At 37.6% G+C, this 26,509-nt stretch overlaps 1 protein-coding gene across 2 annotated transcripts in view; it reads right to left on the reverse strand.

The window, feature by feature from the left end:
- MYOM1 (myomesin 1) overlaps window positions 1-26,509 on the reverse strand; it is a 155,119-nt gene that overhangs the window by 44,680 nt on the left and 83,930 nt on the right. Inside the window, exons 15-23 of one of the 2 annotated variants that reach the window (XM_025886355.2) lie at window positions 25,141-25,265; window positions 20,692-20,875; window positions 20,061-20,235; window positions 17,813-17,934; window positions 16,343-16,630; window positions 14,026-14,222; window positions 6,205-6,331; window positions 3,427-3,611; window positions 951-1,065 (exon numbers count right to left, since the gene is read on the reverse strand). In XM_025886355.2, coding sequence (XP_025742140.2) covers window positions 951-1,065; window positions 3,427-3,611; window positions 6,205-6,331; window positions 14,026-14,222; window positions 16,343-16,630; window positions 17,813-17,934; window positions 20,061-20,235; window positions 20,692-20,875; window positions 25,141-25,265 — 1,518 coding nt within the window. The remainder of the gene's footprint in view (window positions 1-950; window positions 1,066-3,426; window positions 3,612-6,204; window positions 6,332-14,025; window positions 14,223-16,342; window positions 16,631-17,812; window positions 17,935-20,060; window positions 20,236-20,691; window positions 20,876-25,140; window positions 25,266-26,509) is intronic. The other variant, XM_073898461.1, reaches the window with a different exon arrangement.

The following is a 26,509-nucleotide window of genomic DNA, read 5'->3' on the forward strand; positions in this document are numbered from 1 at the left end:
TGAAACTATTTGCACAGTGAACACTGTAAAGTTTGTTCACATAATAAAAGGGAAGACTGTCTTCCTTAGTCCAATCATGGCATCTCTTTAAACTGGGAAGTGAAAGTTCCTGCCACTCTATAGATCATCCAGGTAAAACTGCTGTTAGTTTTAGTTAGGGGTCAGCAAACAATGGTCTGCAGGCTAAATTTGGCCCATTGCCTCTTTTTTATGGACTGCAAGCTTAGAATGGTTTTTACATTTTTAAACAGTTAAAAAAAATCAAAAGAAAATTAATATTTCAAGGCATGTGAAAATTACTTAAAATTTAAATTTCATATTACATGTAATATATAATGCATGTAACTGGCACAATAAAGTTTTATTAGAACACAGGCCTGCTCATGAGTTTATGTATTATCTATGGCTGCTTTTGTGCCATGGCAGAGTTGAGTATTGTGACAGGGACGATATGGCCACAGAGCTGAAAATATTTACTATCTGGTCCTTCACAGAAAACATTCGCTGACCCCTCGCTTAACTTAATAGCTACAATTATATAAATTCTGCTTTCATTTAAGAATCATGCTTGTTCACTAGGCTGTCCAGCTTCTCCTACAACTGGGAAAATATCCTTATAGGACTTAATGGCCACAGTATAGTAATAGGAATAATGTCCAAGAATGTATGCTTGAAATGGTCAGTCCAGGAAACATAATTTGATCAAGAACTTCCCCGTTTTTAGGTATAGACCAGAATAACCCTGGATCACTTCAAACCTGGTTTACCCCTGTCCTAAGAGTGCCTATGATGCAATAAATGACTCACGTCCGCAGGCCAAACTTATCAACTATTCAGATAGCAGACATCGATAATTTTGAAAATTAGGAAAAACATAGAGAGTAAGATTGAATGTTGCTTTGGTATCTTACACAGATGAGATTAATTTTAACGAAAGCGTAAAAGCCCACCTGTACGGGTTTCTGCCACAACAGGCCCAGCAAGGTCTGACGGCTTGCCAACACCTGCCTGGTTGACGGCTCGGACACGGAGCACATAGCTGACGCCCTCCTTGAGGCCTTGTACCTGGAAGAAGCAGGCATAGAAGTGATGGGTGCTCCATGTCATTTAAACAGAAGTGTTCTTCCTTCGTACATACAATTTCGTTGTAGAGTTCAACCTCTCCCATTCATGGAACTCTATCTCCCGTCCTCACTTAAGGTTATCAGATTAAACTTTTTAATATGTACATTTTTTCTCCACCTCAGGCCTAAAATTTTTCTGAATATAAAACATCCAGAAGAGTAAATCTATATCATAATAGGTATGAAGATTATAGGTCATCTCTACTTCTTTATGCCTATATTATTTGAATTTTTCATCATGAGCATGTGTCGTTTTATAATCAGAAAAGTCAGTAAGTCTATTTTCACTTTAAAAATTGTGGACAAATGGGGCGTCAGAGTGGCTCAGTCGTTAAGTGTCCGCCTTTGGCTCAGGTCATGATCCCGGGGTCCTGGGATCGAGCCCCACATTGGGATCCCTGCTCAGCGGGGAGCCTGCTTCTTCCTTTCCCACTCCCCCTGCTTGTGTTCCTGCTTTCACTATCTCTCCCTCTGTCAAATAAATAAATAAAATCTTTAAAAAAAAATTGCGGACAAACTCTAAGATAATTTCCTTACAGGAAATTCACCTCCCAGTTTGTGAGGCACATTCAACCTCAATGTCAATCTCTCTCCCTCTTTCCTATATTCGCCTCTCTTCTTTTTCTTTTTTCAAATGAGTGAACTTAACCATTCTTTGATATGTTTAAACTGTATTACTTTTTTCTTCCCACCCATTTTTTTTCTGGGCTGTTGGTCCCCTTTGCTTGGCTTCTCATCCTTGTTTTGCTTAACCTGAGTCAAGTCCAGCCTCAGCTCTTGGGATCCTGTGCTGCGGCAAATTGAAGATTTGGAAATTATCCTGGCCATAAATACACACCATCACCATCCAGGATGTGTCTGACTTTTATTTTACACTGTCCTTTGGGAGTTTCTTTGAATCTAGAGGCCTCCTGACTCATTTGGACAACGAAAGAGCGTGCTAACTTCCTGACCTTCCTTCACCTTTTTCTCTTCCCCATGAATTGTGACCTTTCCTACCTCCTCAAGGTTTTGTACGGGGCTGGGGAGCTCACTGGCATATGCTAAGATGAGTTAATGGCATATTTAAAGGTCATCTCTCTTGGAGGATATATTTATATTTTTTATGGGGACAGTAAATACCTCAACCCTGGAGAGTGGCTGACAGATGGCATGGACTTTAGTCCACAGTGGCAGGTCAATGGGAGAGAACTTTCAGAGCAGGCATACTCTGAGTATCTTCCAAGGCTCACACCCTCTAGGCAGTGGCTTATTCTGGCAACTGATCGGGCTGCAAACGAAATGCAGCGTGCCACTTTCTGTATGATTGTGGTGAAGCCACACTTCATTCTAAGTCATAAGAATCAGAATCATATTTCCCACAGTTTCTGAAGCCCTAGTGTGGATTTCAGGGTCTCCAGGTGTCACTGCTGACACAGGAGAAAACATTCTTCTGAGATATCCATTTGTTACAAGTGAGATTCAGCGGCTTTAGCAGAACAGTCTCTGGTAGATGAAGTTAGGAATTTGTTCAATTAGAACACTTTAGAGGAATCTGGAAGGCAAAGGTGTGGATAAGGGTGAGGATTAGGTCTGAGTTGAATGAACCCATTCCACTAGCCTCTGGGTGCTCACATGAGCACAAGCATGAGGGAGCCCATGAAGTGAGACAGGGCATGACTCAAAGGAATCAGCAGGTAAAGCCTTGCTGGCATGAATGCTATGAAAATAACACCCTCAAATCAAAAACCATCCCCAGGGGGAAAAAAAAATCAGAGAAAGAAATGAGAAAGTCACCTTTCTAAGACTGTAACAAAAATGTGAGGTGGGTAAGTAGAGGCAAGGAGGGAAAGAAGAGAGAGGAGGGAGCTTGTGGAATATTTTCCGAAGCTAGGCTAAGGGATTCAGGTTAAATATAACCAAATTGCTTTAAGCACCAGAAACTCCCCCCAACCCCAATCACTGCTAAATGGAATCTTACCAGGAGCCCAATATATGAAATAGACCACAGCAGAAATGTTGTGTTTTATCTTGCTAACTTTAAAGTTAATATCATTCGGGGAGCATTTCTTCTTTTTAAAAAAAGGTTTCTCGGGCGACTGGGTGGCTCAGTTGGTTGAGCGACTGCCTTCGGCTCAGGTCATGATCCTGGAGTCCTGGGATCGAGTCCCGCATCAGGCTCCCTGCTCAGCAGGGAGTCTGCTTCTCCCTCTGACCCTCCCCCTCTCATGTGCTCTCTCTCTCTCATTCTCGCTCTCTCAAATAAATAAATAAATAAATAATCTTTAAAAAAGGGTTTCTCAAAATATGAGCACCCTCTTACCCTCAGGTACGTGTTTTTAATAGCTGCCTTGTTGAGTCCTCGCCATTGGCTATCCTTGGCCTTGGCCTCCTTCAAGTCCACAAAGTAACCAGTGACCGGAGTCCTTCCAGAGTGGATAGGAGGCTTCCACTGCAGAACCAGGGAGGTTTTCCTGACTTCACTATATTTGACACTGTGTGGGGGTCCTGAAAAAGAGACAGAGAGACCAATGTATACAAATCGTAACGTAGACGACAAAATGCAAATACGGGTAAATCTAGAACCACATCTGAAGTCTTAAAGCTGAATCCAGTGTTCTTTTGTGAAATCTACCATTCCTGTAGAAATAGGTATTTTGTGGTCATTTTGTGTCAAGTTTCCTCAATGGCTCTACATCAATCTACTAAGTCCCTTTCTGGGCAGCAGGTGGTCAGAGCCAATTCAAGGGGCCCCCAACTCCGAGGCTGGATGAAAACTTGCCTTCAGGGTGTCCCTGGGCTTGTGGTCCTCATCTTTTATCAAGAACAGCTTAATTTGGTTGCAGATTCAGTTTCAGATTATTTTTGGATGGTAATCTGTAAATTCCCCTAAATCTCAAATGAGGATGAAGAAAGCAACCCTATTTGATGGCACATGAATATAGATAGTAATATTTCTTTTACAGGAAAAAGGAATATATTACAAAATAGCTCCCCTCTGGAGGGAAATCTTTTCCATAAAGCATATATTCTACCTAGGAGTAAAAACAAACTACAATTACAGTTTACAAAGAACTTTCACCAAAACAAGTACAATCGATCCCGTGGGTCCTAGCTAAACACTGCTAGGTACTTTATATTTATTTATCTCATTCATCCTTAAGACAACAGAAAACTCAAAGAAGCCAAGTAACTTGATCAACCTGTTTAGGAAGAAAGCCAAATGTCTTCCCTGCCCATGTGCTCTTTGCACTCTTGGGAGAATCCAAACTACTAAGTGATCTCCCACATCTTTCCATGACCACCAGCTGCTATGTAGGTGATATATTTATTTTCTTTTTTTCCTGACCTTTTTTTCTTTTAAATAACTGATTTCTAACCAACCAATCAAAATCCCCTGAACTGACTCACAGTGCTCTAAAAGCCAGCTACAAACATATGCTATGCGATGCTTTTTGCAATTAATAGCTCAATATTTGTGGGGCCCTGTCCCTTGGCTTACCAGTCACGGGTATGTGTCATCCTTGCCTTCCGACAAGGTAAGAGGTTTAAATAACGTGGTAATAGATTTAAATAATAACATCAATGCCTTATAATAGTGTGTCATATTCTGTTTCGCAAAGAGGATTTTAAATCATTTTCTTGTGCCATCCTCAGAACCCCACGAGCCATCCAAACAGGTAGCACTCACCCTACAACCTCTTTTGCTAACTACATCTCTTTCAACCAAAACATTTTCCACAAGCCTGCTCAGAATTTCTTAGTCTCTAGTCACTCATATTTTAACTTTATTCAGAAATTGCAAGAATTTAAAAACAGATCCACATTTGTGTAGGTGAGAGAAAGAGCTTAAGAAATACCAACTGGCTTAAAGGAGGTGCAAGGAAAGGCAGCATGTTTGCCCTGTATATTTACTGAAGTTGAGTGAGTGCTTGAACTTCTCGTGGGTTTCTCTTGTCATCTTTTTATTCACACTTGATGGAGAAGTGATGCAAACAGAAGCTCTCTAAGCAAAGGCAAAAATAGTTCTTCAAGGGCACTAGCATTTCAAGTAGAGGAAGAGGGTGGCATCAGGGACAGGGCTGGATCTATCCAGAATGCTCCAGTGTGGCCTTGTGTTCTAATGTGGTTGATACTGGTGCTATACCAGTTGTTACGTATGTTGAATATTAAACCCAAGTGGGAGAATCTAGTCATCCTGTGGCACTCATTGGGTCTGTGAAGTTGGTACTGTTGGAAGCAAAATAAAATCTCCCACCAAATATATTAATGTCTTGCTAGTTTGAAACTTAATGGCTTAGTAAATTTGTTTGTATTCAATTTTTTAATTTGTTCAGTGTTGTCACTGTGTTTTAAAAAGCACAGGTAAATGTTTCTACCTTCTCCCCATTTTCTTCCCTGTTCAGTCAACTACCCACTATGGCAACCACCAAAGGAGAATATTTCCAGCCAGTTTCAGGAAATTTATTGTGATGCAGAGTTGAGACAAAAATGTAGAGAGATCGAAAGGACTGGAGAAATGGAGAAAGTCCAGAACTTAAGTCCTAGGCAGGCATGTTAAGTCGGCCTACATAATATAATAAAGAGCTAGCAGCAAGGGAGGAGAGAGACAACAAGGAAGAGGAGACACATTGGCTGAGCTTGGAGAGAGAGATTTGGGGGAGGTTGATAAATGAAAGGTTCCAGCACAGTGGGAGAATGCATGAGAATTAGGGAGTACAGGAGGAAGTTTTTGAGACCTTTTGTTGTGGGATATGAATTGGATGCTCTTCAACAGTCTTTAAGAAGCACAAACAAAAATGAGAATTCCTTTTCAATGATCACTTGGAACTCAGATTTGTGCTTCTGTTAATCTTATTCCAAGCAGAGTTATAACTCTGAGGGCTCTAGGATTTATTTGGAATACAAGCACAAGAAATTATAGTCAGTTTTATATTGGCACCTATTATTTAATAGGATTATAAAAATATCTCAGGTAAACAAAAGAGAATTCTTTTCCCTTAGAAGCTGTCGATATGGCACTTAAATTTACTTCCAAGTTGTAGGTTCTTTTGAAAGAAACCCCAAGCCTCAGTGCTGAGAAATGTTTTTCATGATTTACCTGGAACAGCAATGGTCCACTCTTCACATTTGAAGCATTCGCTTACTGCTGAGGGCTCTCCCAACCCAGCGATGTTCATGGCTGCCACTTGGAACTGATACACCATGTTTTCCTTCAAGTTGCTAATCTGCAACATGACAATATCACAGAGAATGGATGTTGATTCAGGTATTTTTTTTTAAGTTGTTCAATATTTTGTTTACTTACTTCCTGTGTTGCACACACCCTGAAGTGACCTCCAGTGAGTTATACCCTTTTGTAATCTGCTCTCCTTGAGTGAAGCCTATGACCTGCTTCCAACCAAGAGAATATGGCAAAGGTACTGGAATATCAGTCCTGTGATTATTGTTCCATCATATGGAAAAGGAGAGAGGATATTACAGATGGAATTAAAGTCCCTAATTAGTGGATTTTTGAGTTCATCAAAAGGGAGATTATCTTGGGTAGGCCTGATTTAATCAGATGAAAACTGTCAAAATGGGGTTTGGGATTTTCATGATGAGAACACTGTCCTGATGGCCTTGAAGAAGCAAATGCCAGATTGTGAACTACCTAGCCACTCAAATTTGGAGAAGGGCAGCCTCTAGAAGCAGAGGGCCCCAGACTTACAGCTGAAAGAACTAAATTCTGCCAGTAACTGAATCAGCTTGGAAGAGGAACTCAGCTCCAGAGAAGAATGAGCCCAGGTGACATCTTTGTTAGACCCCAAGCAGAAGACCCATCTAAGCCTTGCCTAGGCTCCTGACTCATGGACACAGTGTTATAACAAATTAATAGAAAATTGATGCTTGTACAGATGAAAATTAAAAGAATTCTAAGCTAGGAATCAAAATATTCAAAATTCTGTCATTTTTCTGTTCCTTATTGAGTGACCTAATGTTTTCTATATCCCTCAGAAGAAATTGGGTTGTGGTAAATATATGTGATAAAGTAATGAATGTGAAACATTTGCAAAATAGAAATGATGGAATATATTAGTGTGAAAAAAATCCATGGACTATACACAATCGTTTGAGCATTAAAAATGCTTAATAAATGGGGGCGCCTAGGTGGCTCAGTCAGTTAAGTGTCTAACTGTTGATTTCAGCTCAGGTCATTATCTTAGGGTCCTGGGATTGAGGCCCGAGTCGGGATCTGTGCTCAGGGGAGTCTGCTTGTCCCTCTCCCTCTGCCCCCCACCCCCCACTCATGCTCTCACTCTCTCTCAAATAAGTAAATAAAATCTTTAAAAAATGCTTAATAATGGGGCGCCTGGGTGGCTCAGTCATTAAGCGTCTGTCTGCCTTCGGTTCAGGTCATGATCCCAGGGTCCTGGGATCGAGGCCCACATTGGGCTCCCTGCTCTGCAGGAAGTCTGCTTCTCCCTCTCCCACTCCCCCTGCTTGTATTCCCTCTCTCACTGTGTCTCTCTCTGTCAAATAAATAAATAAAATCTTTAAAAAAATAAAAAAATAAAAAAATGCTTAATAATGGAGGTATTGATGGAACCAGCTGAATTAACAAAGCTTACCTATTGTATGACTTAAGACAAGGCAAAAAAGGTATATATCTATGATCCAGTCTACACCTGATTTGATCATGAAGTCATAAGTTCATCTGCAAGAAGGCTTATCTTGCCAGTTACTTAAGGTATAAGGTGAATATAATGGCTATATGTTATGGTAACAGAATAATACAAACTCCCTTTTTGATTCACACACACATGCACACACATTCCCTTTAAGAAGGGAAGATCTTTTTAATTAAGAAGAAACCATCATGTAGATAACTTGGATCTAAAAGTACTTTATTCAGGTACAGGGCTGTTTTGGGGCTCCATTAGTATGACCAACCATTCCAGTTTTCCTGGAACTATGGGGTTTCTAAGGATGTAGGCAGTATAGTGTTGAAATTAGGAGAGTCCTAGGCAAATGGGAAAAGTTGGTCATTCTAGGCTTAGGTAAAATATTGTGGCATGGGACTTCTTTTTCTGGCAATGGTGAACTAGGCTATAGAGATTGTCTTGCTAAAAAATTCAAAATACTAGATAAAAATATCTTTAAAAATTCTTTTCAAAAGCATCAGATTAGTGTTAAGATGTTACAGAATTGGGTGCCTGGGTGGCTCAGTTGGTTAAGTGTCTGTCTTCGGCTCAGGTCATGTTCCCGGTGTCCCAGGATCAAGTCCCACATTGGGCTCCCCACTTAGCAGGGACTCTGCTTCTCCCTCTGCCCTTCACCCTGCTTATGCCCTCTCTCACGAATAAATAAATAAAATATTTAAAAAAAAGATGTTACAGAATTATCAGGACAGAATAAAGGGAAATAGGAAACAACAACAACAAAAAAGATAAGTGGAACATAGAAGTAGCTTTTACCTTGGGGATAGTTGCCAATAAAGAAAAATTTGACCTTTGGTTTTGATTATCTCAAAAGCAGAGGAACTCAGAAATCAAAGCCTAGACCCAACCTAAAAAGGGGATAATAAAAGGGAACTCTCTACAATTAAGGGCTTTACTCTTTGGGAGTAAAGTTGAATTAGAAATAAACCTGCCTTTATACAGTGCAAATTCACATTGCTTGATTGTCCAAAAAAATAAAGCCTTGTATTTGATTTAAGAAAAAACTTAACAGGTGGTATCCCCAGGCACCTTGCAGAAGCAAAAACAAATCCTCTACAGAGAAAGATGCCTTCATCCTAAAGCTCAAATTATTCATGCAAATAATATTTTAATGACAATGAGCAGCACATAATCAAGAATAACCAAGCATAGTAAACAAGATACCATGAGCCAGACTACAAAACCAATGATAACAGATACAGACCTGCAAAGATATTAGATGGTAGAATCATCAGACATAGATTAGAAAAACAGCTATGCTTACTATGTTTTAAACATAAAATATAAACTTAAAATATCTGCAGGACTAATCCTGAAACTAATATTACATTATATGTTAACTGAGTAGAATTTAAATAAAAACTTGAAACATTAAAAAAATAAAATAAAATATCTGCAGGAGACAGCAAACTATAAAATATTTTGTAAAATGTGACCTAAAAAAGGGAAAAAATACAATAAGAGAAAAATAATGGATGTGTTTAACAGGAAATCAGATGCAAAAGAAGAGCAAATTTGTAAACTAATGGAAAGTTATAAGAAATTACACAGACCACAGTGCAGAAAGACACAAAGATAGGAAAGAGAGAAGAGTGATTAATAGACATGGAAGATAGAATGAGAATGTTAAATACATGTTAACTAGAGTTTCAAGAGAAGAAGGGAGAGAATGGGGCAGCAACAATATTTTAGGTGATAAATGGCTTAGAATTTTCCAGAAAGATCTTCCTGAAAAATCCAACCCACAGATTGAAAATCCTCCTCATGCCAAAATCCTAGGCAAAGGCATTTTTTAAAACCTATACCTAGACACATAATATTTTAACTGTAGCACACCAGATAGTGAAAATATTAAAAGCTGTCTAAGAGAAAAGACAACCCTCAAATGAGCAAACAGACTAAAAGCTGACATGTCACTGGCAACAACGAGCCAAAAGACAGTGGAATATACCTTCGAAATGTGAAAGAAAATAACTACCATTATATAATGTTTTGTCTAGAAAAAATTTTTTGGAGAATGAAGAAAAAAGTTATTTTCAGACAAAAATGAAGAGTATGTACCTTCTGAATACCATAACTAAAGAATAGTCTAAACTATTTAATTTAGATGAAAGTAATTTCAAATGGAAGGTGAAAGATGTGAAATTAAAAGCAAATAAAATCTTAACTAAAATAATTTAGATAAACTTAAATAATTATTGACTATAAAACAATAACAACAATAGTTTTGGATTAAAAAATGAGTTAAAAGCACATATACAATAGCATACAAGTTGGGAATAGAATAAAATGGCTTAGGTATTCTGAGGCCCTATTCTTCTCAGACAAGGGTAAAGCAATAGAATAAATTTAGACTGTTAATTTGCTCACTGTAATTTCTAGAGTAACCACCAAAAACAAACCAGAAACCCAGAATCTATAGCTTTCAAGGTAGTGTAGAGGGAGAAAAGGGGAAAGCTGAAGGAGAAAATGTAATTATTCAAAAGTAGTCAAGGAAGGACAGAAAATGAAACAGAACAGGCAGGACAAATAGAAAGCACAAAATAAAGATGATTCGTTTTTTAAAAAGTAGTAGTAACATTAAATACTCTAGTTAAATGACAAAGACTCTCAGGTAGGAAAAATATCCAACTCTATACTATTTTTAAGAGACACATATAAAGCACAAAATTAAAAATAGAAAGTCAAAGGATGAAAAATTATATACCATGCAAACACCAATGAAAAGAAAATTGATAAATTTATATTCATAACATAATATAGACTTGAAGGCAAAATATATTGTTAGCGATATAGAAAATCACTTGTATACATCTAATAACATCCCTTCAAAATATATAAAGCAACACTTTAATTGGGTTAATTTTATGATATGTGAATTGTATCTCAATAAAGTAAGATTAACCTGCGATTTCCCCTTTCAGTACTATCCTTGTCAGGTATTTGTATCAAATTAACTCTAGTCTCAGGGTAATTTCACTCATAAACATAGAAGCAAAAATCCTAAACAACGATAAGCAAAAAAAAAAAAAATCCAGTAATATATAGGCAGAGTATACATAATGTCCAGCTTAGATTTATGCCAGGAATGCAAGGTTATTTTAACATTAATTACTAGAATATACCACATCAAAACTAAAGGGAAAAATCATATAACCATCTCAATAGATTCAGAAAAAAAAATTTCATAATTTTAATTAATTCTTAACTAGGAACAGAAGAAAACTTCCTTTAGCCGATAACAAATGTCTATCAAACACTGATAGTAAATATAATACTTAATGGTGAAATGTTTTTCTTTAAGATAAAGATCAAATCTAGAATGACCAAGATCACCACTTCTATCAATATTTTGTTAAAGATTTTAAGCAGAAAGTTAAGAAAATGAAGCAAAAAATATAAAATTTGGAAATGAAGAAGTAAACTCTCATTTATAGATGATATGATGATTTATAGAGAATCAAAAAGAGCTCCTAGGTAACTTAAAGAAATAATAATAAAATTTAGGAAAGACCTATACATACAATGATATATAAAATCAATACATAAAAATGATGTATATTTCTCTATTCCAGCAATAACAAAATGATATAAAAACATACCATTTAAACACTGAAAATATGTAATACCTATAAATAAATAACAAATGTGCAAAACTTCTATAGAGAATTATAAAACTTTATTGAGAAACTTTAAAGACCAAAATAAATGGAGAAAAATATCATGTTTATGTATTAGAAGACTTAATATTTTAAAGCTGTCAATTATTCCTCAATTTATTTATGGATTCAATGCAATCCCAATCAGAATTCTAAAATGTTTTAGTTTAGTTTAATTCTGTTTATTGTGTTTGCTTTTGCTTGTCCTTTTTTGGTGGAACGTGGTAATCTAATGTTACAATTTATATCAAAGTGCAAAGGGGCTAAAAATAGCCTTAATTAAAAAATAAACTGAGATAACTTGATCTACCAGTTATCAAATTTGCTATGAGTGGTAATGATTAAATTAACGTGGTACTGGTCCAGTGGTAGACAAACAGCAGTGGAACAAAATACAAAACACAGAAGCAGACACGTGCATCAAAGAAACATGATACATGCTACAGATAGTCTAGCAGAATAGTAGAAAAAGGACAAACTTTTCAATAGATGAGACAACTGGGTGTCCCTGCAGGGCAAAAACAAATGTTGACCTTTCCTTTACATCACACACAAAATGTATAGGTGAAGTAATGACTTTAATGTAAGTGGCAAACCAGAGAGCTTTTAGAAGATAATCTAGTACAATAACCCCATGACCTTGGAAGGCAAAGGCATCTCTTAAAAAAAATTAAAAAGGGGGTGCCTGGGTGGCTCAGTTGGTTAAGGGACTGCCTTCGGCTCAGGTCATGATCCTGGAGTCCCGGGATCGAGTCCCACATTGGGCTCCCTGCTCAGCAGGGAGTCTGCTTCTCCCTCTGACCCTCTTCCCTCTCGTGCTCTCTGTCTCTGATTCTCTCTCTCTCAAAAAAATAAAATCTTAAAAAAAAAAACAGAAAACCATTTAAAAAAAAATTAAAAAGGCAGAGCAATGAAGTGGGGGAAGACAGAGGGGGAGACGAACCATGAGAGACTATGGACTCTGAGAAACAAACTCAGGGTTCTAGAAGGGAGGGGGGTGGGGGGATGGGTTAGCCTGGTGATGGGTACTGAATGGAGCACTGGGTGTTATCCGCAAACAATGAATCATGGAACACTACATCAGAAACTAATGATGTAATGTATGGTGATTAACATAACATAATAAAAAAAAAGGCAGAGCAATCACTAATGACACAGAAAATGTTGTTAAGTCTGGCTATCATGAATTACAGTGTTGTTACCATAAGGAGAAGAAAATACTAGCCAATGAGCAGGAAAGATAGATGCAGCTTCCGTAGCTACCAAGGATTTTGAGCTCAGAATATATAAAGAACTTCACAAGTCAGTAAGAAAATCTATTAGAAAAATGGGCAAAGACTCGGTACAGACATGTTATAAATGGAGATTTCAAAATGGAGTATGTATATATATAGCAAACGATACTCAGACTCATTTGACACCCAGATTGTCAAAACTGAAAATGTGTGACACCAAGTGTTAGAGGGATGCGCAACAATGGGAATTCTCATACTCTTCAGAAAAATAGTATAGACTTATCTACTAAAATTGAAGATAAACAGAATCTCTGGCCCAGCAATTCTACTTCTCGGTAATAACCTAGAGAAACTAGTGCCTGTATGTGCCAGCAGACATACACAAAAATGTTCATAGCTACACTGTTTGCTATAGCTATAAATGTGAAAATGCCCAAATATCAATCAATACCTGAATGGAAAAGTATATTGTGAGACACTCATATAATAGAATACCATACAGTAATGAAGTCATAGCTACACACCAACATGGAAGAACCTTAAAAATACAATTTTATTTTATATATTCTTGTTTTATTCTTTATGTGTTCAGAATGTGTGTGATATTTCTTAAGTTTTAAATGTTAGATTTAAAAACTGTGGCATTGAGTTTGGGAAAGCATCATTCCCCTGGCCTCACCCTGCTCTTGCCCTCACAGCCTGGGGTTCTGGGAGTGTTGGAGGGTGACTTTCCTCTAGCTGACAAGACTCCAAAGAGGGGAGCCGTAGCTATGGCAACAGTGAGACCCTTCAAGTACTCTGAGATGGGCAAAGCAGTGAAGAAAAGAAATTTGTGATTAGACACATGTGGACCATCCCTTCGTGGCTATCAGAGCCACTGTGGTGGGGGAACCTTCACAGGTGGTGAGCTGAGGCTGGGCATCAGGCCCATGTCCCATTATCCTTTGTGATTTGAATGCTGAAAATTAAAAATGCAGTCATTTGGATTCTGAGACCCTTGAAGCTAGCAGCACACTGGTTACAGATATTTTGTAAGTTTTGAAATAACCATTAATTTTTACCATAAGTAAATATTTTATAGTGAATATTCTAGGAAGTTATTATGTTTATGTGTATGAATCAGAAAATACAAATCCTTCCTGCTCAGTCAGATTACTTCTATTTACCTTGGTATATTTTTGACAAAAGTCATGTCATTGTAGACAATGAACACAGGAGAAATGACATGAATCATTTACAAGGCGCTGAGTATGGGTGTGGATGTGCATGTGAGTGCAAGGGAGCATGTCATCATATATATGACTCCACATTACAGAAGGTCATTTACCTTATATGCCTCGTCACTGACAGCTTTGATGTTGGCTTCTCTCCATCTTCCTGGTACTCCGTCAATTACCTCACGATAATTCACATAATAGCCAGTAATTTCAGCCCCTCCAGTCTTATCTGGTTGCTTCCATCCAAGAACCATCGAGTCACGAAAACTTTCAAGACAAGTGATATCACAGGGAGGAGATGGTGCCGCTGTTGCGATATGAATAGCAAGTGAGTAGACAGAAATGCATTTATGATTTTATGTACATTAAGCTTGTTTCATCCGTGCCATGTGGGAGGGCACTAGGGTCTTGCAGTATAAAACTAAAATGTGAGACTGATCTGTAACTTGGCACCCAGTTTGGTGTATGAGAAAAAAACCAACACACAGTGAAAAGCATACTGCAATTATTATTCCAAAGATAAAAAGAACCTGCCCCCCCACTTCCACGGAAGAACAATTTTTGAAATACCAGAAGCAAAATGGTGCAATATTCTGAAAAATGATTCTGTTCCCCATAAGAAGAAATATTTTCCCCAAGATATATATTTTTGTTTCTTTATGTGGTTTTGTTTTTATTTGCTCCTTGAGGAAAATGAAGTAATATATATCAATTTCTGCCTCAAGGTGCTCATGGAGAATTTCCATGTTATTTCCAAATGGTTAGCATTTCACCATTCAGGCATACATACTCTTGTGAGACCTTACAACTAAACAAGTTCCGTCTACATACAGAAAAAAATCTTATTTGGAGCTCAACTAAATGCCACCTTAAAAAAAATTAAAAAAAAAAAAAACAACAGGCACAATCTGCCATGTGATTTTTTTCTCTTAGTATATAATACCTTTTGCTGCATTATTTTTAACCTGATATTGGACTATTATTCACGTAGTACAAAATACTATATAGCTGTCACTGTGTTTATTAGTTCCTAGCCAGAAAAATATCTGGAGGATATTTTAAAAGTCTTCCTTCATTCATGTGGCTTCTGATCAACTTTTAATCCAACTACTATATTATGGTTTTTGATAAAGAAAGAGAGGGTCTTGGGGTGCTGGGTGGCTCAGTCGTTAGGCGTCTGCCTTCAGCTCAGGTCATGATCCCAGGGTCCTGGGATCGAGCCCCGCATCGATCCTACTCAGTGGGAAGCCTGCTTCTTCCTCTTCCACTCCCCCTGCTTGTGTTCCCTCTCTCACTGTGTTTCTCTCCATCAAATAAATAAATAAAATCTTAAAAAAATAAAGAGAGAGAGGGTCAGATGGTGAAAAGAAATCCATCTAGATGTGCAATAACATCAAAGAGTTTTCTGAATATTTATTTGGATTACAGAAAAAAAGAACTATTTATTCTTATTCAAGTCTTAGAACAATAAAGTTTTTAAAAATAAAATACATTTGTTTCTCTCTCCCCCTCACCAACCTCCTTCATTCTTAAAAAAAAAACAAAACACAAAACTTTCCCCCTCTTACTCTTCCTATTACAGAGCAATACTGAATGTGAATTCTCAAATGAATATCCCATCTTGAGTTGAGGGGACAATAAAGTTCAAAAAAAAAAAAGGAAGTGACAGAAGTTGGGGGTGGAGTATCAGTATATGTTTATCATTTCATTTTTATTTGCTAAGAAAACACTGTCACCTAGAATACATAAGCCACAAGTACCAAATATCCTAATAAGAAAATTCTGAGCTTACTGATAAATAGTCTTAAATAAATCAGTTCTGGGAATGTGATTCATATAGCACAGAATTTAACTTTATGTGATTATGATACCCTGTTAAACTTTTCATGGCACCTCAAAGAGATAATGTTACTTATATTTATTTGAGTTACATATAAAGGATAACTTGAAAACCTGAAGATGAACAATAGAAGTTAATAACTATGATGCTGATAAAATGTGACTTCTTTGTAAAATATTTTTCCTATACATGTATTGAACATGAACATTTCAAAGGACCCCACACAGGCTGTGATTATCAAATTCTTCCTGCTCTTAGCTCTAATTTTCTTAGTGAAATGAAGCCAAAGGTAAGTCTGCCTGAGAAACCAAAAAGGACTCTATAACCAAATTACTTTAAGTATTCTATTATAAAAAAAAACCATTCTATTGTCATCAAGCACAGTGAAGTATATATAAAAGCCAAACTCATATAAAATTACTTTTACAACTCATTAGACAAAAGTATTGCAAATGGATAGCTGAAAACATGTCAAATGAAGAATAAACATAGATGAAAGTGAACACAGATGGAAGAATGTGACCTGGACGATGAGGTGAGGACACTGATGGAGACAGATGGAACAGTTGTACTCTTTCGACGCTCACCTATGTCCTTCTTCTTTTTCAGAGGGTCAGACTTACTTTTCCCCTTAACATCTGCCTTCCGTGGTAATGGGGTAAGCTCTTCCTGAACTGTTTCACTTACTTTACTCACTTCTGTTTGGCCCAGGTTGTGAGCGCTACTGGGTAGTGAAGGTTTGTTAAGTTTGCTACCAAGCAAAGCATCTTTCTTTAAGGTTGGCTGGGAGGCTTCATGCATGCCTCCCCTGGAGTCTGTTAGTCCACCAGGTGTATCATTCATTTCAGGCCACACATCTGAAGACACTCCTCCCCCTATAATCACCAGATAACAACAGAAACACTTTAAGCCCAGACACAGCATAAACTACTCTTACTTAATAGAACAAAGGGAAAAACAGGACCACAAGCAGAACAAAAGTAATCTTAGTTTAATGGAAACCACTCAGATTAGCAAGAAATATGGAAAGCATATGTTTCACATAATTTACACCTAGGAAACAGTTCAACTTCTCCAAATTCTGGGAAAAGAAGAAATGAGAACAGAAAACCACAGACAGAACAGGAACTGTTTTGATTTGCAGAACCCAAGTATATATAAGAAAAAAGCAAATCTCCGACATTTTTTGAAAGATATAAGTCCTATTATTCAACAGAATGAGGGGAGGAAAAGATCATAAAGTACACAAGGCATACATTTAAAGATCCTGATTTTATAACAGAATTACATACATTACTGAACTATTAATGGCCTGTACCTCCCAACCTCAAAAAAACATGGTCACTATTGTCCATATTATAAGGAATATTAAAAAATAATACGGCACGATAACCGAAGATAACTGGTATGAAATAATCTTTCCCTTCAAATATGGGTTACTCTGTCACAGACTTCATTTTTGGTGCTTTGAACTACCTGGGTCCCTTCCCTACTTTATCTAAGATTGGGAGGCACATCATATACATACACACAATTACTTTGTTACCAGTTTTATTCTTTTGGTTACTTTGAGAGCAGAGATGTAGCATATGATTAAGCAACCACATGTGTCTCGCACAAAATTTAGAGTTTATAAAAAGCATGTTAATGTTTTGTTAGTGAAAATAAGCCAGGCTTTGTCACAGGTGAAATGGCTTTTAGGTACAAAATATCTGTTATGGGTGATATACCACTTCAAGGAACTGGATGGCCCTCCACATTCCCAGGACGAGCACGAAGTTAGAATGGAGTTTCACACAGTGGGAAATATCTGAGGAAACTCAGACTCGTGAAGATGACAAGGCTATGGATGCACAGAATCTGATGAATGATGAAGATCTGTAAAATGATGGCTATGGAAGGTTAGCTGTCACCTGGAGTCAGAGAAAATGATCATCTGAGGATGGAATCATCAAGCAATACTAGAAGCTTTAGGCAATTTCTGGAGAGGATGGTATCTTCCTTTGTAACTTACAAAAATCCATTTTTAACTACCAAGTTATGCATAAGGAACTTACCAATAGCAGCTTTTACTTCAATCACTTCTGAATCCTGGGAATATTCACTAAGTCCAGCTGCATTCACTGCTCTGACCCGGAAGATATAACTCTGACCAGTTGCCAATCCATGGCAAGTAAATCTAAAATGAAAGGATGTTTTAAAAGTTTTTCCTAGGGGGAAAATTAGACAAGATGGTTTTAGCCTAACTGACTGATCTGGCTTCATAAAAACAATTTGCTGTACAGAGATCAGGCAATTAATGTGCTTTAGACAAGAAGGCAGCTAATTAAGGCAATTTTCTAAACTCACTCCATGAAACAATGCGGAGTCCTGGCTTTCCCCTGAATAAGTACCTTAACTATTCCGAGCCTCTGGTGTGCGCATCAGTAAAATGGGGACAATAATGCCTCCATAATAATTTTTGTGTAAAGATTTGCCATAAAGTATTTAAAGTACCTATTTCAGGGCCTGGCATATAAGAGGCACTTAATAAATAATAGGTGGTATTAACACTGTTAATGGCTATTTCAGGTATATACTTATGGCTGTAAGGCACTGGCTGCCCCTCTATAAAGAGGTCTAGTTACTGCTTCCCTGCATGCCAGGGAAGGTATAATTACTTGAGAAATTACACTAGAATCTGAAAATAGGATGAAATATGGATTACCATTTAGATGTAAGGATCCAATAATGAGGTGTGAATCCATGGGCAGTTTCACACATAAAACAACCTCACTCCTTAATAGCTATTATGGCTATAAATAGCTGTTTCATGAATCACTGTAACATTTTAATCCATCCTGAAGACTATAACCAGAGGAAATAACAGGTCTGCTAATGACTCTATTACCATTAGTAATGTTGGAATATTTAATGAAGGCAGTCATAAATTAGGCCAATCCTTCAGATCAGCTCAGTTTGGCAAATATTTATTGAGCACTTCAGTGTTCCAGACACTGAACTAGGTATTGTGGACACAAAGACAAATAAAAAAAATGGTGCCTGTCCTTGAGCAGCTCTTATCTGTTTATGGAAAGGCAGACCCGGCCTAACCCTCTATAAATATTTCTAAATAGTCCCAGGAAAAGGCTGGGAACTTAACAATAAAAGTGAAATGAACAAATGGGCTAAATGAATCTCTTGCTTTCTCCCATTCATTGATTTGCCTCTAATCTCTCCTGTTCTGCAAAAGAAACAATTCATCCTATGGGGGTCTTTGGACTTTGACGTGGCCATGCCAGAACCTAACAAGCCTGTTTGACAATTTTGGGGGGGAGGGATGGAATTCTCCAGATTGGTCATAAATCAAAGGAGGCTCAGAGTTTGGTTGCAGGTCAGAATTCAACATCAACCTGCAAAGTTGGTTGATAAAATATTTGAAAGCAAGAAAAAAATAACCCTTTCCATATTAAAAACAGATATAAAGAAGTGGCAAAGTATTCTGAACATCCCTTTGTTGGTGTTATTTATGTCTCCTTAGCACTGAGTTTAACCATGTTCAGAATTTGTAAAATCTTGATGCTTTTTTCCTATTTGCTTAAAAGGCCTAGGGGAGCCTAGGTGGCTCAATCAGTTAAGCGTCCAACTCTTGATTTCAGCTCAGGTCATGATCTTTGTGAGATGGAGCCTGCTTAAGATTCTCTCTCTCCCTCTCCCCCTGCCCTTCCACCACACCCCTCTCTAAAAAAATTAATTAAATAAATAAAATGCCTGGGTCCTTTATGTTAGCTAGAATCTATTGGATCCTTGAAATCTGGTATCACACTGAATATTAAAGACCAGAACAGAGGGGTAAAAAGGACAAACAGCATGAAGGAAAAGAATCAGAAAATACTATAAAATGAATTCATCAGAGCTGGCATTAACGTGTTTCTAAGTGTTTAAGATCACCAGTAAACCTTTTTTTCCAAATATATGGCAGTAGATTATGTTCAATTTTAAGTTCATTTGGATATTTAAAGTATAATGTTTTTAAAAAAACAAACAAACTCCCTCTATTGGATGTTTGTGCTGCTGTATGGGTCCATGGCTGCATTTTCTTTTTGTGTGGCTGGGGGGAGGAGGATCATAATTTTATTATAAATTAAAAAGTAATTTTTAAATTTTTAATTTTTTTATTATGTTCAGTTAGCCAACATACAGTACATCATTAGTTTTTGATGTAGTGCTCAACCATTCATTTGCTGTGCATTTCCTCTTCATAGCCTCCATGCTCTAGAGTCAGAAGGCTCCCCATAGCATCCCCCGCCCCAACATTGTGGTTACCGTGGACCCTTCACAGGGTTGTTGTTGCAGGGCTCCCACTTGCCAGAGCCAACAACACTGGACTCTATGTAGTACCCGACCAGCTCTTTAGCATCTTTGGATTCCTCCCATGAAACTATCACTGATGTGTCTGTATTTCTGCTTGGGATGATTTTGCCTGGGGGCTTGGGGATATCTGACAAAGGAGGAAAATGATGATCAAACTCAGCGTGGTTTTAAAAAATGCATTCTTATCACATATGAACAAACACACACATATATAAATTTTATATAGGTAATCATGTCAAACATACAGTCAATTATTTAAATTTGTTAAAGCGGAAAATTAAAAAATACATATGTTAGTTTGGGGGCATAATGATACACTAAATACTCCAGAAAAAAAAAATACATTAGCAATACTGTTGAAACTCCTGGAGAAGTTTACTCTTCATAACTTCATAACTCATAATAATGAATTTTTAAAACGTATCAGTCAGGTATAGGTGTCAATTACATTTATAATGTGAAAGAAGGATGCCACCACTTTTACTTCTGGATAGATACATTCCAATGAGATTCTTGCTTTGGAATTTTTTCTTGAACTGAAGTAAAATCAGTTTACAGTTGTTCAACCAAACTCCTTACTCACCAAGTTTGTCCCCTACCACGGTCACTTCCGTTGCCTCTGAGGGCTCACCAATTCCTGCTGAGTTAGAACAGCGGACGCGGAAACGGTAGGATTTCCCTTCAGCCAGGTCGAACAGAGCAAAGCGGGGAGACTTCACGGGGAGCTCTGTGTTCACCCGCTGCCAGTTTTCTGTTCCTGCATCACACTGCAGCCCAAAAAGAGAGACCCATTCACAGGAGGGCAAGAATAGATGGGGACTCTGAGCCAGGCAACTAGCAGTCTTATTTATCAGTCAGCAACTACTTACCTGTTTTGAGTTGAACTGGAGAAGAGATTTGGAGGAAATTGGGGATGAAGCATCTATAGTCCAGAGGATTATCAAAATCAAATATGGCTTCGGATTGTTTGACAAATATGCTATTTTAATACTTCACTAACTTATTAACTAAAGATCATCGATCTACTTATAAAAGACTTTATTTTGAAGACAGTTTGGGGTCAGATACTTTTCTAATTCTTAGGGTAGGTAAGTAGATTTACTATGCTATATAAAATACTTAAATTTTCATTGTTATAAACTGTTATTTTAATTGAGTGTTATTTAATGACTCATAATCTCATTCAGGTCTGTACTCAAACACCATTTCCTCAAAAAGGCCTTCTTGATCACCCCCTCCCTATTCTATCAAAGAATCTAAAAGAGTTCTTTGCTCCTTTCTCATTACTTTCTATCCCTTACCCTGCTTTATTTTTTTCAAAACACTTAACTGTATTTGAAATTAAGTTATTTATTTGTCATCTCCTCCATTGGAAAGCAAGTTTCAATGAAATGAGTTCAGGGAGTTGTCTTGTTCACTGCTATACCCCAGAGCCTAGAACTGTATCTGGCACAGAGTAGATAATCAACAATTGTTTTTTTCTGAATGAATGAATGGTTTTTGAATTCTGAATTAATGAAGGAAGGAAGTTAATGAAAGTTAAAGAGGTTCTTTTTTTCTTCCCCATATTTTAGAATAAATGATGGGAAAAACTAAATTTAAAGCAATCCTGTTCTTAGAACTAAAATGATCTAGAGTGACTCTGATATCCTTGAAAGGATGTGGTGTCGATTTGCACTTTGTAGAGAATATAGTGAGAAAACTATGATTAGTCTTCAGTAATCCTTTATCCTGCCTATTTGAACTCTCAATTCTGCCCCAAGGTCAGTAGAAGTGATTTTGCTTCAGAACTTCTGAACATTTTCAAGACACTTTTCTAGAAATCCAAACCTTGTGATACAGTGACCAGCTGTCAAGGATGATACGCTGTTGGGACTATAAGAATACTGATATATCGCTTGACATAATCTTCATTGACCTGAAATGGAAGGCAATGTGGTATGGTGCAAAGGACCCAGAGGCATTCACTGTGGTCCTAGCTTTGTTAATAACAAGATATGTAACCTTGGGAAAGTCATGTGAGTATTCTTTGGTCTCAGTTTCATCATTTGTAAAAAAAAAAGCAAATGTGACAAGGTAACCTCTAAAGTCCTTTGTAGAATCTTTCATGATTGTGTCATTGTGTGTGGGAGGGTGGAGAGGATAAATTCCCCCTAAACAGTCAATCTGCTGCTAACTGAGGGATAAAATTCTCCCAGATCTTTAATCCTTTAGTTTATGGCTTTGATTCATTTTGACATATTCTCTACCGGGGAACATATAACAATTACCATTTGTTCTTTCATAATAAAAATAATAGCTGCCTTTCACTATGCTAAGAGCTTTATGCCATTGTAACTCTTTAATCCTCTCAACTATGCTCTGAACTGTAAGTATTGTGGGGGTAGCACTGTGTGATTATCCAAGTTTTCCAGAGAAGGCAGGCTTGGGAAGGTTGAAATGCAATGATGTGTACTAGTTAGATACAGTATATGAAAACTGAGCCAGACTGCCCAGGTTCAAATCCTAGCTCTGTCTCTTACTGTGTGCAAATTCTATGCCCCAATGATGCCCTCTATTAAATGTCAGCCATTTCAGGGCTCACAGACACGGCCACCCGGGAGTACGCAGTAGCCATGACAGGCAAGTTTGTGCTTTATGTGCGTGCAATTTCTGGTAACAAGTTCTGTAAAGAAGTTCAAGCTCAAGGGTTACTGAAGAAGCAGCATTCGTACAGGCATGATCATTCTGGGGATGAAAACGTGCTGCAGGACAAAAGCATGTGAAACACTGCCCTTTAGAAGGGTCAGCATGTTAGAAGAGGCTCATCAGAAATAACCTGAGATTCAGCTGAGTAGAATGGTTTGACGTCTGGAGAGTTCTTCTGTAAATGTGCCCTAGTCTCTGGGCATGTTCTCCTCCCCCAGTATGTCAACATCCTGGGCCTTTTGTATATGTCAGCGGAGCCTGTAGAGGCCTCTCTACTCAGAGTACACTCATACATGTTCCCTCTGTTCCATACTAATAGGTTCGCTGGTGGAAGAACACTTAAATTTTTAATCACAGACTCATATGCATTTAGGTCTAGGGAAGTGATAGATTTTCCCGGAGAAATTAGAGTTTATGTGACCAGAGGAAATGTTCAACAGAAGCCAGAGTTGACTCATCTGAAGAAAATGCCTCAGTGGTAGGTTGTTACTATGTCACTACTGTAGGAAAGACGGTAATTATTGTCACAGAGCTTATTCAGAACTCTTTTCCTGTGGAGCATTTCAAAAAGATTTAGTGAAGGGTATGAATTAAGCACACCAGGAAATAAACATTTTCCATTCTAGTCTTGCCCCCTATTAAAAAAAAAATTAAAAAAATTTTAAATCAGAAATGCTACTCAAGTTATATTTAATTTGAGGCTAACATCTAGAAAATACACAAATTAATACCAATAAAAACTTGTAATATTATTTTGGTAAAATCAGACTCTTTTGAAAGATGCCCATATTGCATGTTAAAGAGATAATCCATTTATTGTTACCAATTTGCTAGGGATAAGGAGAAGTGAGGCATGCTCCTCAAAGACAGGAGCTAAATGTCTTTATCAAGGAAATAAATTAATAAATTTATTAATTAAGATAGGAAAACCACAGATCCTAGCAGTTTTAGTGCTAGTATAATTTTCTCTGATGATCTGAAATAACTAAAAGGCCATAAAGATAGTTGCCTTTGGTTTTATGTTGTCACCTAATTTGCAGATGTTTGCATCTTTGTACACACCTATAAATCTATGATATCTATTCTCTTGTAATAATTGTCAGGGAAGGTGACCTAATAGGTGTTCTGAAATTGAATGATCAGAATAGCATTAAGGATGAAAGAGAAAAGCTCTCAGGAAAACTAACCAAGCTACATAATATTTTTGCCAAATAAAGACCTTTTCTATAATTTTGCTATGAAAGTAAAATGTAAATGATAAATTATCATGTTATCACAAAATTTTATAAAAACAAAATACACAAAAGAGTACAGCCAACTGTTTCATTCACTGTTCTTAAAAAAAAATGGTGCATTAAAAATAAATAAATAAATAAAATGGTGCATGGCTGCCAATAGAAATGTAAACATTCTTACAGATAACATAAAATAAACTTACTTTTGTTTCATTTTTTTTCAATTACATCTTAATCAAAACTTTAACAAATGGATTTTGAACCTCATTTTAAGCAAATTCTCTTGAAATGCCCTTTTCCTGTAGCAATTATGCCTTACCTAGCAGGTGTTCCTCCTATATGTCTACACTTGCAACTGGGCACTTCCCCCAAATAACATCCTTTCCAGGTCTTGGCTCCTCTCCATTTTCTGGGTAGAAATACTTACTACAACTGCCCTCAAATATAGGCATGTGATGGAGCCACACATAATTCTCATCATCACACCCATTTTAGGCCTTCATTATATGCTGCCCTCTCTAACATAATTACAATAAAACTGTAAGATATTTGAGGGCAAGAACTAGTTGGTATCTCATGCTGTTTGTAATTCCTGACCCTACCCTACTATCTACACTTGAGTAGTACTAGCCAAGTGTGTGGCAGCATGTAAGGACTTTCTCTCTTTAACTCTCCGACTATTTGACAGGATTCTGAAAGTACTGTAACTTTTATTCCTCTAGCTCATCTACCCTCATCAATGTTCATTTCTGACTGCAGAAGACAAGTTGTAGAGAGACAAAAAGCCATTAGTAGAGCAAGGAAAACAGAGAAAGTGTCTAGAAAACAGTGCCATATGAACAATCTAGTTTCAGGAACATTTCTCTGCTTAAAAGCGTTTTAATCTGGCGTCTGTGGACCTCTTAGAAGTCTATGGGTGAGCTCCAGGGATCCATAAACCCCCTGAACTTTCAGGCAAAGTTCTGTGTGATATACATATTTTGGTGAGGACTGTTTATAGTTTATAAGGGTTTAAAGAGGTCAGGACACAATGGAAATTTAATCTCTATTTCTTTAAAGAAATCTTTAGGAAGAGACCTGAGGTAATAATGTCGATCCCAGAGTCTTACCTTTTCCACAAAGTACAGAATGCCCTCATGGCCACGCTGGCCAGGAGGCTTCCAACTTAGCACCACATAGCTCCGGGTAGCCTCTGTGACTGAGAGGTCTGTGGGGGGCCCGGGAACAATACCCTCTGAAAAACAACAAGGAAAAGTGAAAAGCACACACTCTGAGAAGTCCAGCGTATGCCAAGAGTCATAGATGTTTCTCTCCCACTGGAGCAAGAGTTAATTACTGCTCCACAGTATAAAGAAGTACCTCATCTCTGAAATTCTTCCTAAAACATTCATTCATTCATTCAAAGCCACAATTTTACTTTCTTTGCTTGGCAATTTTGATTTTCTTACTGGTCCCAAAAAACAGTAATGACGTAAGTTATACTTTCTGTACATCCTATATCAGCTTTTTATAGAATATCTTTTCAAGGATGTTTGGATAGCAAACAAACTTGGAATATAAAGATAGTATATTCTCTAGGGCAGAAAGTTGACTTGTTTCTCACCAGGATAGTAAAGATAATGTCCTTCTTCAGAGAAAGCTTGGGTAGATTTGTTAGCAGCCCCCTTTATAAGTACAAGTCAGATGTAACACATATCTACTGTGTGTACAGCATCCATCTGTGCTGCTCCCTACCATGCTGTGGAACTTGGCAGGGGGACAATGCAAAGGAAAGTAATGAGAACATGAAGTTCATGCTGTCTAATTGTGCTGTGGGTAATAGAGTCCTTTGTCTCCCCCTAGGAATCTCTTATCTTTTTTTTTTTTAAGATTTTTTAATTTATTTATTCATGAGAGACAGAGAGAGGGAGGGAGAGAGAGAGAGGCAGAGGGAGAAGCAGGCTCCCAAGGAGCAGGGAGCTCGATGCAGGACTCGATCCCAGGACTCCGGAATCATGACCTGAGCCGAAGGCAGACGCTTAACCATCTGAGCCACCCAGGCACCCAGGAATCTCTCATCTTTTGTGAGCATCTATGAAACTGTGGTATGAAACGTATTAGCTTGTAAGTAGGGTAAAATTTTAGATCCCCACAGTTCCTGACATCAGCCTGACCCTTCCACATCAAATAACTAAAATACCAAGCAAAATACATGAAACAACTATTTACAGACATTGGATATTAGCTGGCTTAGGACAATGATTACTGATAGAAGAGAAACAAATTAGGTGAGCTCTACCATTGTCCTGGCTTATTGTCTGGAGAGAATTTCAAGACAGCAGCTCAGGAAGAAAAACCCAGGTAAAGCCTGGCAGTCTCCCCAGGTGGAGGAGAAGAAGCTGGAATTCCAGGAAGGGCAAGGTATCTACAGATAGAGTCACAAGGATGAATACTGGAGGAAAGGGCTGCAGGGAGAGGGAGGCTTCAGAGATTTTCAGA

The sequence above is a fragment of the Callorhinus ursinus genome, unplaced genomic scaffold, assembly GCF_003265705.2.
Source record: "Callorhinus ursinus isolate GAN/ISIS: 27379988/994484 unplaced genomic scaffold, GSC_fseal_2.0 scaffold11, whole genome shotgun sequence".
NCBI lineage: Eukaryota > Metazoa > Chordata > Mammalia > Carnivora > Otariidae > Callorhinus > Callorhinus ursinus.